Here is a 15,623-nt window from a genome sequence, read left to right as displayed (position 1 = left end):
GGGATGAATTTGTGACTCACAAAGGTGGATGGCAATCGTCCTTGGGTTTTGATTAAACTTTGTACTGATGTTGTGTTGAAAATGTTACCTCTGAAAAGCAGTCAGATTCTGGATCAGTGTTAAGGTCCCAACAGCCCTGTATAATGAACGTATGGAAGAAGCAGGCACAGACTGAAGAGCTAATACGTCTTTATTTCTTGCCTTTACATTACAGAACGGAGTTACTGGCGTCAAAATAAAACACTTTGCTACAGGTTCACATTATTTGAATATTTAAAATATTTATTTTAACATATACAGAAATTGGGTCTATCTTTATGTAGAAATGTATTGAGATTCATTTCTATGTATTTGGAATTTCTCCTTGCATAAAATAATAACCTTGCGTACTTTAAATTAACAGACTGATTACATCAAAGTAGAGACCTCATTTTGAAATATGTATACTGTACAACAGTACCTGGGGTAACAAATCATTAAACTTTTTTTTTCTTATTTTACATAATTATGATTTCAGAGTTTGAGGTGCTAAATACTAGATAAAAACCATTAAAATGCAGAGGGGAGGGGGGAGAGCTTGCAACTTTAGTGCTGATCTGTTCGGTATTTTGCGTACAGAATGGCAAACCAAGGAATCTGATGAGGAATGAGCGAAAATGTTCAGTTTAAAGTAGCCGCTCCCGTTATACTACGGACAGCTCCGGCGTCAGGTACCGCACCAGGCTGTCGAACGCGCTGACCTCACGGGACACCTTGTTGCCTTTTACCGGGCTGGGTTAACATTTTGTGCATGTCGCTACTCTGATTGGGTGAGCTCTGGTGACGGTGGGGTTGCAGGCTGGCCGAATCCCTGCGTGTGCCTCTGCTCGTCACGGAGACGGACGCCCGGTGGGGTGGGACGTCGGGGCGCCGTTCTGACGGAGCAGTTCGGAAGGAAAGCCGGTGAACCGATCAGGTATGGAAGAGAGGGAGAGAGGGGAGCGCTGAAAAGAAAGAAGGGTGGCATGAAGTCGCCATTTTAGTTTCACAGTTCTCATTAACTATATGATCTACAATAAAGTATATCTTGTGTGTATACATATATATACATACATAAAATAAATTTGTAATTGGAAGCCGATTTGTAATTGTCAGTCACAAATGCAGCTGAACTTGAGCCTTCTCGGTTCAGAGAGACCCACAAACACGTGGGCCTTGTTTTGAATGTGGGGAGGGGAGGAAATTAAATGCATATGTTTTCTGCAGACTCCGTTCTTAGGACTGCAGTGACAGGCTGGAGTTGGCCGTGGACACGGTCAGAGCTGATGCATCGCGTTCTCATTCTGGGATTATTGCCTCATCTGCTGCAATACAATCCTGTCTAAAGGTTGAACACAATTATTATTTGGTTATAATTAATGCAGTGATCTACAGCCTGATGACATCAAGCAACTGAGAGCAATTATGGCAGTGCGGGGGGTTTAATTTAGTTAATACCTCCCAGGGTTCGAGCACAGATTAACTGTATTGCTGCAGTTTGCATGGGTAAAAAGGCCGGTGCGTATAGTTTTTGCAAGCCAGATGAAAATGGCCAATTGTCAGAAGTGGGCTCTGTTCATGTGGAGTAAGCCATTCAGCAACAATATGCTTTTTCCTCTGCTAGTTCTGGACAGACAGCGCAATATGCTCGTCAGAACAAGGAACTGGGGGGGCATAACCCGTTAGGAAATGCCACAACTGAGCCTCAACAGGAAAATATTAACAATGATATGCTCTATAACCCTGTCCTCCAGGGCAGAGAACTGCTGCTTTTCCACTCTCCCTTTACCTGGCCCAGAAGAAAATAAAACCAGGGCCAGATTTGGAGTTGAGGGACAGATTTTACGATCCCTGCTCTAGAATAGAGCACGTAGTCAGCCTACCTGTGTTTGTAGCACCGCTTAGAACAGACCGCAGTCTTTCAGGTTTTCCTTGATGATGATGTCCGTGACTGCGTTGAACACGATCTGGACGTTCTGTGTGTCCGTGGCACAGGTCATGTGGGAGTAGATCTCTTTCACCCCCTTCTTCATGTTCAGGTCCTCAAACTGCCTCCTGATGTACAGGCTTGCATCGTCGTACGTGTTGGGACCTAGCGGGGCCGAGAACGAGACCGAAGTTAGAGCAGAGTTCTTCATCCAGAGTTTCACAGCATACCAGCGTGCCATGGAAGATTTTTCAATTCCACCGCAAATTAACAAGTGACATTTTGTAACATTTCAGTGGTTAATGGGATCATGTGCCTCAAAATGTAAAATATATCAAAAGTGTGCCTTCTTTGAAAACACATTGGGCAACACTGGGTTGGAGGATTTTGCATAGGGTTATGAAAGCAGTTGGCCTCAACTTCCACATAGAAAATCAGCAAACATCACGTCAGCTACAGGATGACAATATTACAAAATGGCCAAGATTTACAGCCAACATTATAGTCTCCAAGAGGAACCCACCCAAGGATTTAACAAATATTTTTCTGGAAACCAAGCACATTTGTCATTAGTAATAGTCATTTGAATTGGCAATCCGTATTATACTACGTCGAGATAATGAATGAAACATCATAAACTTAATTTATGATTTATGTTTCTTTGGAAGTGAAAGGTACAGAAGACCCACCCACTCATGATTCACAGAAGGAAGTGAGAGTTTTCCTCACAGCATGGCAGGCATGCCCAGCCTGAGAGCATATCTCATTGCAAATACAAATTGCTGCTTTAAACCTAGTGTCATTCTGAAATGAATGTTAGGAGTGCCACAGGCTGCAGTGTAGGGGCCACTGACCATCATAGTCCGGGAAGCAGATGCTGAGGTGGACTTTCTTGATCTTGTCCTGGAAAAGATCCTTTTTATTGAGGAAGAGCACAATGGAGGTGGTGGCGAAGAACCTGTGGTTGCAGATGCTGTTGAAGAGATGGAGGCTCTCGTGCATGCGGTTCTGTGAGGAGGAGGAGGGAGTTAACCAGTGAGTTAACCACATAGGCGTGTGTTATTAAATCAAGACCAGCCAAGTTTAAGGAATATACATTTGTAGATATTTTTAAACATACTGCAGATTACACAGAAGCCTTTTTCAAATATGGGTTTTCACAATGCGAACTCCAGACAGGGTCAGACTCCACTATCCGAATAATAGCTGTGGGTTTACACAAGGACTTTACCCCAGCTTCACCCCTGCTGAACAGAGAAAGAGGGGGAGGGATGCGGCAATTGCCCTGGCTACAGAATTGAATTCTACTTCCCTGGTTTGGTCTTGGATAATGCAGTGGCAGGCATCACATTGCCCCCTTATCCCACTGTTACTAAACGAAGAACTCAGATGCGTGTGTCCCACCAGTGAAACTAGGAGATTAGTCAGAACTGTACTGTGGCTTATCTGCACTAATATGAGCAATTATTAACTAGGAGGCAGCCCCCACTTAATGAAAAGATCTATTCTCCAGTCTAGCTGAGCCACTGGGCCTAATATTTATCAGGCCTCAAACTGTAGCTGAAATTCTGCCTTGATGTAAAATATTAAAATACGCAGATTGATGACGGGGCTATTGCCCCACCCTGACCCATCCAGACAGCGCCACTGTCTGCCTGCTATTCTCAGCTATTCCCTTCTGTCAGCCAGCTGTGTCCAGCCTCCTCCTCCTCTGCCACGTTACGTGTATGGACTTGTCCCACCGCGCATGGATAAAAGTGAGTGCATTTTGCCAACCTAAAATGACCCTTACGGGGGACTTATGGGACCCTTAGGGAGGAGTTATCAGCTGTTGTAGAGGATGTGTGCTGGGCTGTCTCGGGGATTGGGAAGTAACTCATTTTAAAGGTGTGAGTGGGGTAGGGGGTTGCTCCACGTGGTCATAGTAGAGGTTGCAGGTTTACCCACCACTTCATCGTCCTCCACCAGCACCATGTCGTAGGCGCTGAGGGCTCCACAAAAGATGATGCAGGTCACACCTTCGAAACAGTGGATCCACTTCTTACGCTCGGACCTCTGTCCGCCCACATCGAACATCCTGTCCGGCAACCAAAGATTGTTATTCAGGATGGTTTGCAAGCACAATACAGGAAAACCACTGTACCGTTGTACCACTGAGCAAGGTACTTAACGTGTGTTACTTTTATAGTATATACAGTATATAGCTGTATAAATGTCCAAAAATTTTGCAAACTGCAACCTAAAATTATTCCTGGCAACAAAGCAGGGTGTAAGAACCTTTCAAAATAAAGCAAATGAATGTTTCGGTTTTTTCTCGTATTTTACTCATGGTCTTTTTATGTACAACCAGTGCATTCTTATGTCATGTCATGCTGTGCAGTGTGTTGCCTTGTGCCAGTGCGATTTGTTACGTAACTAGGTATTATTTCATTTCATTGCATACGGATGTAATGGACAGATATCTTTTTCCAGAACAGTGAACTACACATAAAAATAGTACCTAGCATCTATTCTGGTTCCTTCAGTCCAATCTTTGGGCTAAGGTCTCTACACAGTGAAATGACCAGTGTTAACCAGTTTCCAGATGGGCCCATATATATTTACTCTGTAAAAGTTGATTTAACACTGAACATTTTTCTGGACTCCAGTTCCCCATGGTGGTGAGGTTGCTATTTTATGTTAGGACTCACCTGAAGTTGAGCTCCTTGCAGGAGAACTGCTCCTCGATGATACCGGTGGTCTTCACTCGAGAGCGCAGCACATCCTGCTCTGTGGGCAGGTAGTCCGGCAGGGTGATCCTGTCCAGCTCATTAAGGTAGCTGTGGGAAACACTCTGTGAGCATCTTCCATGCATACGTATGTAACCACAATACATTTAAATATGTCAAAGTACACATACAATAATTAGAATTGTAAAATGCATAAATTGTTGCTACCAGAGGTGGAAGATCCAGGTTCAGAAATGAAAACCATGGTAAATTGATTTGGGACATACCGAGAATTCCCAACATCCCATGTCTTAATTTAATTTAACATTCGCCTTTTGAGTAGAATTGGTTGAATCCATTTACACCCCAGCAAGGAACTATCTCAGTCCCTGTAGCAGTTAGCTAAGTGCTGATTACCTGCCATTAACTTCCCTGGTGTAAAATAAAGCTATGACCAGCTTGAAATTACCAGTTTCCAGCCAGTTGAAAACATAGCTTGAGCTGGTCAAACCATGTTGAGTATGGAGCTGGTCTGAACTGGTCAACCAGTTACTGTTTCAAAACCTAGCTTGAGAAGTTTTTTTCCAGCAGGGTTTACATCAATTTGCCACTCGCGTTTCTGCACTGGAACTAAACAGGCACTTTTAGAATCCAAACCCAGGCATCAGAGAAGCTGTCTGTCCGATCTTTGGTGTCTCTCCCTGGCCATGATGTCATGGCGAGGTGGGAGTGGACTCACTAGGAAGCGGAGTCGTTGAGCTGGAACTCCGCTGCCCTGTCGAAGGCAGCTTGGACCCCAGAATCCTTCCACAGCCTCTTGATCACATCTGCCAGCTCACTGGGCATGGTGCCCTCCTCGATGGAGTCCGCCAGGTTCTGCAGCTTCTGACCGTCGTCCTGCGTTGGGGACGGGGGTGAGATTAAAGCTGGTTCATCCATTCCCATTCATCCATCAGTCAATTCATATCATCAAACCATCTGCTGTTGTGATGCAGCCAGGTATTCATGTGACTAATACAGTCCCCAAACATAAAATGGCTTAGCTGCAGTATGTGTGCAAAATGGAAGTATTTGAAATTCATGCTGTGGATTTGGGGAAATATGTGGTTTTATCAAGCTGGTGTCTGTTTCCTTCCCCTGTATATTGCAAACGGTCCATTCTGTGTTTTGCTGTACTGTCAGTACCATTATCATTAGCGTAAGCAAGGGCTCAGACAGGCACGAGTGTGACAAATCTAATCGGGGAACAAACAATCGTATCCACTAAAACAGCAGTAACAACATGTCACAAGAGAAAGGAGAAATGTGTGAGTGTGTGAGTCTGCTTTTGTGGGTGCACGCACATGGGTCTGTGGGTCTGTGAGTGCATGCGTGAGAGTGAGAGTGAGAGTGAGTGAGAGTGAGAGTGAGAGCGAGAGCGAGAGCGAGAGCTGTGTGGGTGTGTGTGTGAGTGTAGTGTGTGAGAGTATGTGAGTGTGTGAGTGCAGACTCACTCCTGCAGATGACGATCCATAGTTGATTCCCAGTAGCTGCATGCCTCTGATAATGGCCAGCGCAGACTGCAGAATGTTCCCAAAGATGACAGCCTTGAATGCTATCTGTTCTTCTTTCGTGTAACCTCCCTGGTGAAGAATTCTGCCAGACACAAAGAAAGGGAGGTCAAGAGGTGAGGCAGACCCCTCTATCACTCTATCAGACATTACAGAGGTAAAGAGCATAAGTATATCTTTATTAAAAAATAGCTTCTGTTTGATAGACATTTTTGTTGTGTATTTTTCCACCATGTACAGTGAGAGGGCGTGGATCTCAGCTAGTTTTTTTCTGTAGATTCATATTCTCAAGCTCCATAAACAGACCCATATGCAGTGATTTCCCAGATTCTCTCTCCCTCAAAATATTTCCATGCAAACACGCACACACATCTGCGTAACCAACCTGTTGATACACACAACCCCACATTTATACCTACAGATGCAATGCATACATAATCACTCACTGCACGCATTCCCTATGCCACTCTGAACAGCTGTGGACCATAAGACCACTGTGGAGTCTTTAGTCTAATCTAGGACTGTTGCAGATATTTGCATTTGCATTTGTTACTGTGCTAATTCCTGACTGACTTGACCTGTTTGCCATGTATACTGGAAATCATTTGGCTGTACAACTGATTCTATGTCAGTTGTAGCTTATATGACCTGTTCTGTAGTTTGTTAAAATGAACTTGATGTGTACTTTTTTGTACATCGCTTTGGATAAAAATGAAATGTAATGTAACATTATAGAGTTACAGTCTCATTCAGGATTCATTGAAACAAGCCCAGAACAAAAATGATTATTGTCTAAATGTAAAATATCTTAGTAACTATGTTTAGTGACTTCTCAGTATCTGTGTATATAGTGGCTAAGGTGCTTGACTTGGACCTGGATGGTTGCTGCTTCAAGCCCCAGTGTGACCACAATAAGATCAGTGCAGCTGTTGGGCCTTTGACCAAGGCCCTTAACCCCACTTTGCCCCAGGGGGGATTGGCCCCTGCTTAGTTTAATCAACTGTAAGTTGCTTTGGATAAATGTCAGCTAAATAACTGTAAGGTACTGTATAATCTTCAGCGTCAGACTGTACTTACTTCATCTGCTTTACGATGGTGCTCTTCCCTGACTCACCAGCACCTGTAACAGTCAATTTATACAGTTTATTGCTACATCCATTTATACAAGCAAAATAAAAAGAGTGCAAATCTTAGGTTTCCAGGTCCACAACATTGCAGTTAGATATAAAAAATAACATTAAGAAAATAATATCTTACAATAATATGTAATAATACAAAAGCCTCCACAGTGGCTCACATTCTATAGACCACAATCTGTATTTCCTCTTCTACCCTTCCCCAAAATGTATGTTCATACTTTATAATGATAACTATAGAGTATTGCTTAAAGGCCAGTTCACTGTGAAAACAGATTTCAAATTTTAAAACCAAGGAACTGTGTTGGGAAACAGGATGTTTAGCTCACAGTGCTGGGAATAAGCAGGACGACTGATGTCATAGGTTATCATTGGTGTTACAGGGCATTATTGCCATGGGGTAAAGGGTGGTTGTTAAAACTCGGCAAAGTAGCAACGCAAAGTTAAATCCGGTTAAATCATCCAGTTCTTCTGAAAGGAAAATTTAAGCCGGTAATTTTATCAGAATCAGCAAAATACGGGGGAGGTTATCTGTGGTGTGACTGAGGCAACTTCCAATGTCATTGTGCCTGGCTGGGATCCACGAGCCCTCGGCCACACTTACTACAGACTAATGAACACCATTACGGGCAGCGGATGCCGCAATGGGTCCAAACCGGTCAGCTCTGTCCCACGGAAACAACCTAAACTTTCAGCCTGTGCTCCACCGCCTCTGTCACTTCCTGTTTTTATGTCTTCGTGGTCATGTGATTGGCCTTTTGTGCCATTGGACATCGTACGTTCCCACTTCCCTGCTGTCTCCGTTCCATACCCGATTGTTCCAGCCACTCCTCTGTTTGTGTTAAATGTTTTAATTGCCAGTTTTATTACCCAGGTCCGTCCAGAATCAAACTGGTGTTTTTAATCCAAGGGTTTTTCTGTTTTCTGGGATGTCTCCCAAAATATGATAGGAAAAAAAAGAAAAAAAAAACCGTCATTGCTTCATTGTTTTTATCCCGGCCAAAATTTATTGTAGACTTAAACATGACAACACAGTATTTACAAGACTTAGCTTTTTTAATGCTTATTTGTTGCACGCAACTCAGTTTTTCCCAATTAGTTCCCTGCCGTGACGGTTAAAGTTTGACTTCCTTTGAAAATGAATTTTGGGTGGCCATTCAGTCTACCAATAAAAAAGGAAGACAATACATCATTTATTCAGACTTTTATGTAAATTAGTTCCTTTTGGGATTTAGTTGAGTGCTTTTTTAAAAAAGCTTTTTTAAATCTTTTTTTTTTTGGTGAATATTAAATGAGAAGGGAAACAAGAAACTTAGCCTTGGGGCCCCCTAGCTGTACCCGATGCAATTACCCAGACCTGATGTTTTTGCACTCTGTCCCTAGCCTTGGATTGAGTGGTGCAAACACAATGTAGGGGGAGCTCATGAGATCAACATCTGGCATGTTGGATTTAACAGTGCTTGCTAAAAAGATTAGAGGCAAAGCGGCCCAATTAGATTTACTGAGCCGTCCATAAGGAGCCTGAGGGAAAGCTTCTCAGGAGTGCACTGATAAGAGGCGTTGCCATGGCGCCAGTAACCTGACAGGGGCTTCCCAACTGACAAGGGGACATTCCATAAAAATGAAATAATATTTAAAAAATGTTTTACTGCAACATGATTTTTTCATCCAAGACACTTATTGTATATATATAAATTAATAAACAAGATGCTTAAACTTTTTTTTTTTCTCTGCTGGGTCTCAGGAGGTTAAGTCCCTCCACTGCCTGGGTGCAGGGCCGGGGTACGATTGGCTAATCAGATGAAGGGTGACGTCACTGGATTGACCTCTCAGGAGGAGAGGTAGGAGCATCAGCTCCCTTTCCATCCCATCTGGAGGGCAGCGTTGACCACAGTGTGACTGTCCACTATCCAGCTCTCACTGCTTACGTCACCTCATATTTATAGACTGCATCATACTTCCACACACACTAAAAACTACCAGAGACCGGAGGCTCCAGGTCGCACAGTCACACCATTTTGTGACTCCGTGCTTATACTGTTGTGGCACAAAAACTCTCCACATAGGTTCAATCTATTAAACTCCAAATGCAATGTCTGACCCCTTCAAGAAAAGCTGCAAGCTACAAGTAAATAGACATATGGTTATGGTTTTGCCAAAATAAGTCCAAATCCTGTTAAACTTTATTTTACCAGACAGCAGCTTGGTTTGTACAATACATTTTCCCTTTTTTTTCTATCTATAGAAAATAATGTAAAATAATTTTAATGTAAAATGTTGTCCGAGGTGTATGCCTGCATCTCGCACAATGCATGTTGGGACAGGTTCCAACCAACCCGTGACTCTGAGCTGGAATAAGTGGGTGAGATAATGGATAGAGTGATGGATGTAAAATAATTGAGCAAGCTGAGAACCAGACTGATTTTTTTATATTTCTCCACCTCAGAGTAATAAGAACAGTTGCCTTTAGCTTAGCAGCAATGTTACTGTAGATTCCAGAAAAACACCTGCCATCTGTGCCATTTCTTTCCTCTGCCCAGGAGCCACAAGGGGGCACTCTAAAAACATATTTTTCACATACTCTCCCCACCACTTCATATAACACAGAGAGTCAGGCCCACACTGATATTAGTCAGAGGAAGACGCTTCGGCCCTGATTTACTAAGGCCTTTAGCACATGCTAAACCAATGAATGATTGGTCATGGTATCTATTTTGCACCACTCGTTGGTTGTGTTGTTAGGTTGTGTGTGCTGTAAGGTCGTGTAAGAGCATACTGTCTTAGTAAAACAGGCCCTTCATGACTGGATGCCCAGTTGACCAGCAGGGGTTACTGATGCATGGTGAGAACTGTCATGAAACCCTCACATCTCTGATATCCAATTCTGGGTCTCCCCACAGGACTGTCAGCCACAGTCAGCACTGGGGTGGTCCAGGTCTGGTACCACACTGTTGGGCTCATTACATACTGCAACATTGTCCTAACAGGATGAGCCATCCAGCCCACAACTAATATTCCTTTACTGGAAATACGCTTTTTACATTTTGGTTTAAAAGTTTACAGCTGTTTTATCAATTTATATAACTACTGTTCAAAAGTAGTTATATAAATGTATATTAAGAATGGCTAAGAGAACAGCTACTTTAAAATAAATTAATTGTGAGGCAACGCAAATATATCACATGCTACATAAACATACAACAAGGGGATATTGTGAATTTGTGGTGTTGTACAGGTTGCATTGAAGTTGCTTTTATTTTCATGTTTGTTGTTTTAAGGTGCTTCTGATTCAGGAAATTGATCAGACTTAAAGCAGGGGACATGACATCCAAGGAGTCTCAGGATGCTGAAAAGCCCTGAGTAACCAGATTTGCCATCGCCTGCATCAAAGCTGATGAAACGAGGTAGTGAAATCTGGGTGTGACGGCAGAGAGCAAAACAGGGCGTGGCCCCTTTAGCCCCCAGAGTGTCTAGAGTGACGTCAGACCGGAGCAGGACATCCCATCATCACCCGGGTGTCAAACAGTCCTGCACACAGGTACTCAGGACACACGTGCACATGCGTGTACACACTTGATTAAGTGGGTCTGCCTGAAGGAGAGCCAGTTAATCAGAACCCAAACTCTCCCCTTTCATTACCAGGAGTTTGATTTTGTGGCTTTCAGACGCAGGAGTGTGTGCTTCTGCGCTTTGACCAGAAGACGGTTAAAGGGAGAGAATTTGCCACTTCAATTTTGCCTGTTTTACTTGAAAACAACTACTGTACTATACTACTAACTAGCTGCAATTATCTATGACTGGATAATGGTCCCTATCTAAAAGTGAGACTGAGAATGGATTCAAGAGGAAACCATTCAGACAGCTTTGGCCAAGGCCAGCAGTACTCAAACTGTTCTACTTGAACTCTGGGTGGTTTTGACTTGCAGTCAACTGGGCATATCTGTTCAATTATCTATGCAAATGCATGAATGAAATATATCCTTCAACTCTCCATAATTATTATGGTCACTTTTGCTGTATTAGTGTGTAGTCCATGCAGTGCTCCTCTAATTCAGTTGTGGAATGGTTTGTCTCTAGTACACTTAACAGTAAATATTGTGCAGAGGGTCAGATCACCAAATCTTAACCTGCACAAGATGCTATTCGCTTGTACCAAGTATCTTACTTCAAATTAGTCTGTATGAGGGTAAAATTGGTGTATTCAGTCTTTCACACTTTTCTGCCTGCATTGCATTCTATTTTATGAATGTAAGGAGATGGATTTTTTTTTTGATTGGGTACAAGTCTCTTACTAGCATCTTGGCAAATGTTCAAAATGATCTGAATTTAAGTTTATTTAAGCAAAGTTTACTCATAAACTGTGTTAATGTTTGTTCAGGACAAAGCCAACTAATACTTCAGAAGTTTACTTGTGACCACAAACACTACTTTGTTGACAGAGTGTATTGTTCCATGCGATAGCCTAGCTCTCCATTAACTTGAGCTGTATTTGTATTTGAGTACTGCAGTTTTTAAACACACATTTGATATAGTTAGTGTGAAGAGAGAAACTGAATCAGGGTCCTCAGGCATATACAAAAATACACTGTTGAAATGGATCCCAGTATGCAACACTGAGAATCACAAGAAATATTTTTTGCCTTCTATTTGCAAGCACATTCTGAAACATTTCAATCATAGGTGCTTAACTATTATTCAGGTGTAACTGGATTGCATATGAACAAATGGCTACTTAATACATACAAAAACATGTCCCAACTGCAGATCCCTGTATCCCGATATCCTTCCTGATTCCACCTGTATCCTGGTGGAATCATGTGAACAGTAGTTAGCTTGAGGTGAATGTTTCAGAGCAATTTTTAACCGGTATAACCCGTGTGTATGTACAGTAACTTTCTCATTTGTAGCTATTTAACTTGGTAATAGAATTGTTCTGAATTCTGAATACATTCAATTCATTCAATATATAAGCCAGAATGTGTCTTACAATTCCACAAGCAAAATGTGGAGAGATTGTATGCCCTGCTATCTCTTAGAACCATACCAGATAGGACAATCGGATTGATATTGTCCGAGGAGAATATTTGGTATGATAGTGGTACAGAGCTGTAGGTTAACTCAAGTTATCTTACTATATCATCGTCTATATCTCTATTATTCATTCAGCACAGGATCAACTGTGTAGAATAATCAGGCCAGAGCCAGTTCATTATCCAGTATCCAGTTCACTGCGGTGTATTTGAGTACAGTTGCATGCTGAACACGATTTAATGAGAAATGTTGTGTTTCTTATAGGATAAGCAAGACTGCAGTGAACAATAATATTTCCCAAAAAATTATTACACCAAATTGGAAAGTTTTGATCAACTGGAGCAAAAACCCCCCCACCAAAAAACGTAAAAGCTTCTAACCTAAATATCCAAAATACTTCAGAGCATTTGTCATTTTCTCATTTCTCATTTATTGAGGCACATAAATTATTTTTGGTGCCAGAGGGTTGTGGTAGGTGGCCAAGGAGAAATATTATATTTACCTTTTTCCCCACCGACCCCCCTCCCCCCATACAATCAGTTACAAAAGCTAATTTCACCTTCCACTACTTGATCCTCCCACCCCAGCTAATACATTCATTCAGCCTTGAGCAACATTAAACAGGACAGGAGAAAGGCCTAGGTATTTGTGCTTTAGCCCCTGTGACGTACGTTTGCATTAGGAGGTCATAGGTACACGTGTGTACAGAGAGGGATATGAAGTAATCCTGGTCATAAGTCAGAAGAAAGATGATTATCGTCTGTCAAAGTGACGAGGGAGACGAGGTAAGAGGGTTACAGTGAACCCCTGGGAATGACTCGCCATTGGCTGATTTTCTGATGACCTCCCCCTTCACCGTCACTTCCACACTGATGAGCGTCACTCCTAAGACACAACTGTCCCTTTCAATTACTCTGACTTCTACTGCGTCAACGCTTTCTACCGTCTACTTTTGCAAGATCAACTTAAAAAGAAACCCATGGTAAAAATCAAACGACAATACAAGGATCAAATAAAAGGTTCTATCAAAATGAACATATCTTTATGAATATATAGTGCACAAAATAAGATTAGTAAACTTGAATTGAAACAGCCAGACCTGTTTCCTATCAAGGGTAATATGTGGAACAGAAATGCCCACAAACTTGTGCAATATCCAATGACGAAATATAAAACATATATGTTATTTGGCCTATTTTCCGAATGGACAGGAAGCAAAGAAAGCCTACCCAGGTGGCCCAGGACTTAAGTAAAGAGTGTAATTGGATTAGGATTTCATTTTCAACTTTGTAGAATTCATTCATGCCCTACTGTCCTGCTTTCACCAATGAACATCCAGTGCAATAAAGGTAAAAAAAGAAAGAAAAAAGAAGCTTGTCTCACAAGAAAAAAACTTCTGAATCTCCATGTGACTTTCATCCTCCGTGATGAAGCAGTATTCTTGGCAATTAATCCCCACTCCACAATTAGCAATGGAAAAGAGTTGGAAGACAGATTTTGTGTGTCTTGAATGTAAAGTGTTTTTTGGATTTCCTGAGAAGTGATGCATTTAATTGAATTCATTCATTCATTCATTATCCTAACCCGCTTATCCTGAACAGGGTTGCAGGGGGCTGGAGCCTATCCTAGCATACATTGGGTGAAAAGTAGGAATACACCCTGGACAGGTCGCCAGTCCATCGCAGGGCACACACACCATTCACTTACACACTCATACCTATGGGCAATTTAGACTCTCCAATCAGCCTAACCTGCATATCTTTGGACTGTGGGAGGAAACCGGAGTTTTAGATATCCCCCTTCAAACAGAGAAGACATCATCTGTCTGCTAGGACTGTCTTTTATATTCACACAATCACCCACAAACGACCACTGGAGGATACTTTGAGCTGACAAAGCTACCCCTCACTCTTGGTTTACATTTCAGCACACAGCATGGTTTATCATATTGCTATATAATGTATATTTGTATTATTGTGTATTAACTGGCGTCCATATTTAGGGCAACAAAGGTGCTTCATGGCACACTCTGGAGCCCTTGAATCATCTGCAGCAATCATACTGAAACAGATACACAGGGATATATCTTCTCATCCTATAGTACAGTACTCCTCCTAATGCAATACATTATGCCCAAGAATAAATGTTCATTGCTGTTTGGGTGGAGTGTATCTATTCAAGAACCAACCCTGGTGTAAAATACAGCTGCGAGCAGCTTGAAATGACCAGATTTTATAAAAACATAGCTTGAGCTGGTCAAACCATGTTGAGTATGGAGCTGGTCTGAACTGATCAACCAGCTACTAGCTGTTTCAAAATCTGGCTTGAGCGGTTTTCTTCAGTAGGGAAGCCAGTTATCTAAGGGACAATGGCGCTTGGAGGCCAGGCAAAATGCATGTGTCTCTGCATTAGGGAACAGGACCTACCCAGCAGCAGTAGCTTGACGGTCTTGGCGTCCTTGTCTGCATCCTGCTGCAGCTGCTTCTCCAGCTCTTTGGACTTCTGGGATTCAGCGCTCGCTCCACTTCCCATGGTGTCTTCACTTTCTGTCTCCTCCAAATCCTCCAAGTCCTCAAGGAAAGAAATCTTGACAAATGTACAAAGGGGAGCTGCAGGTGAAAAATAGGCACGCTCTGCGCTTGACGTGTGATGTGGGGGGGGAGGGGAACCGGAGGTGTACACGGCAAGGCAGTCAGATGGACACTGCTCAATCGCTGATGGGACTTGTCCTCTCTCTCAGCTTCTTTCCACTCCTAAGTCCTTCTGTGTTAAACCCAATTTTGCTGGTTAGGATTGGGGAGGAGTTGCTTAGCTTCACACAGGAAGTAGTTAAATCCAATTAGCCCAACCCAGAGGACAAAAGTGAAGGTTGAAATGATACAAGTGTACAGGACAGGTAGGAATGGGCAGTGAGTTCATATCTACAGTTTAGGAATTGTATTCATAATCTGTGTTAGCGTTTCCCCCATTTTCCAATTAAAATTAAATAACTAAATTAATTAAGCATAATGTGATCGACTGAGCCACATGTATATGCCATGCCAAACATTGGTGTGTAGCTGCATTTTGACTGACTATGCATGTAGTTTTCCCTTGACCTCAACATGTAACATGTATTTTTTTTTTAACCACTGCAAAATAAAACAAAGACATGGCAAACTGATTCTCATTTTCTTGTATTGGCTGTAATATTGAGGGCAGAAATTAGAAGAGTGTATTCTGGAGGGATCCAGGGTTTGTGTCATAAAGTTGA

The 15,623-nt window shown here is 42.3% G+C and overlaps 1 protein-coding gene across 2 annotated transcripts; it reads right to left on the bottom strand.

The window, feature by feature from the left end:
* Positions 1-254: 254 nt before the first annotated feature.
* On the bottom strand, positions 255-14,902 carry gnat2 (guanine nucleotide binding protein (G protein), alpha transducing activity polypeptide 2). Of its 2 annotated transcripts, none has more exons than XM_061219154.1 (9): positions 14,797-14,902; positions 7,281-7,323; positions 6,147-6,288; positions 5,393-5,550; positions 4,636-4,764; positions 3,893-4,022; positions 2,800-2,953; positions 1,902-2,110; positions 255-983 (listed from the first exon to the last, which is right to left on the bottom strand). In XM_061219154.1, the coding sequence occupies exons 1-8, from the start codon at positions 14,900-14,902 to the stop codon at positions 1,920-1,922; spliced, it is 1,053 nt and encodes a 350-aa protein (XP_061075138.1). In that variant the 3' UTR covers positions 255-983; positions 1,902-1,919. The 2 variants fall into 2 exon arrangements, with proteins under 2 accessions (XP_061075138.1, XP_061075139.1); XM_061219155.1 differs by lacking the exon at positions 14,797-14,902 and adding an exon at positions 7,944-8,036.
* Positions 14,903-15,623: the final 721 nt, after the last annotated feature.

Source organism: Conger conger, chromosome 14 (assembly GCF_963514075.1).
Source record: "Conger conger chromosome 14, fConCon1.1, whole genome shotgun sequence".
Taxonomy (NCBI): Eukaryota; Metazoa; Chordata; class Actinopteri; order Anguilliformes; family Congridae; genus Conger; species Conger conger.
Note: the sequence above shows the minus strand (reverse complement) of the source record. Positions and strands in the feature narration are given on the sequence as shown.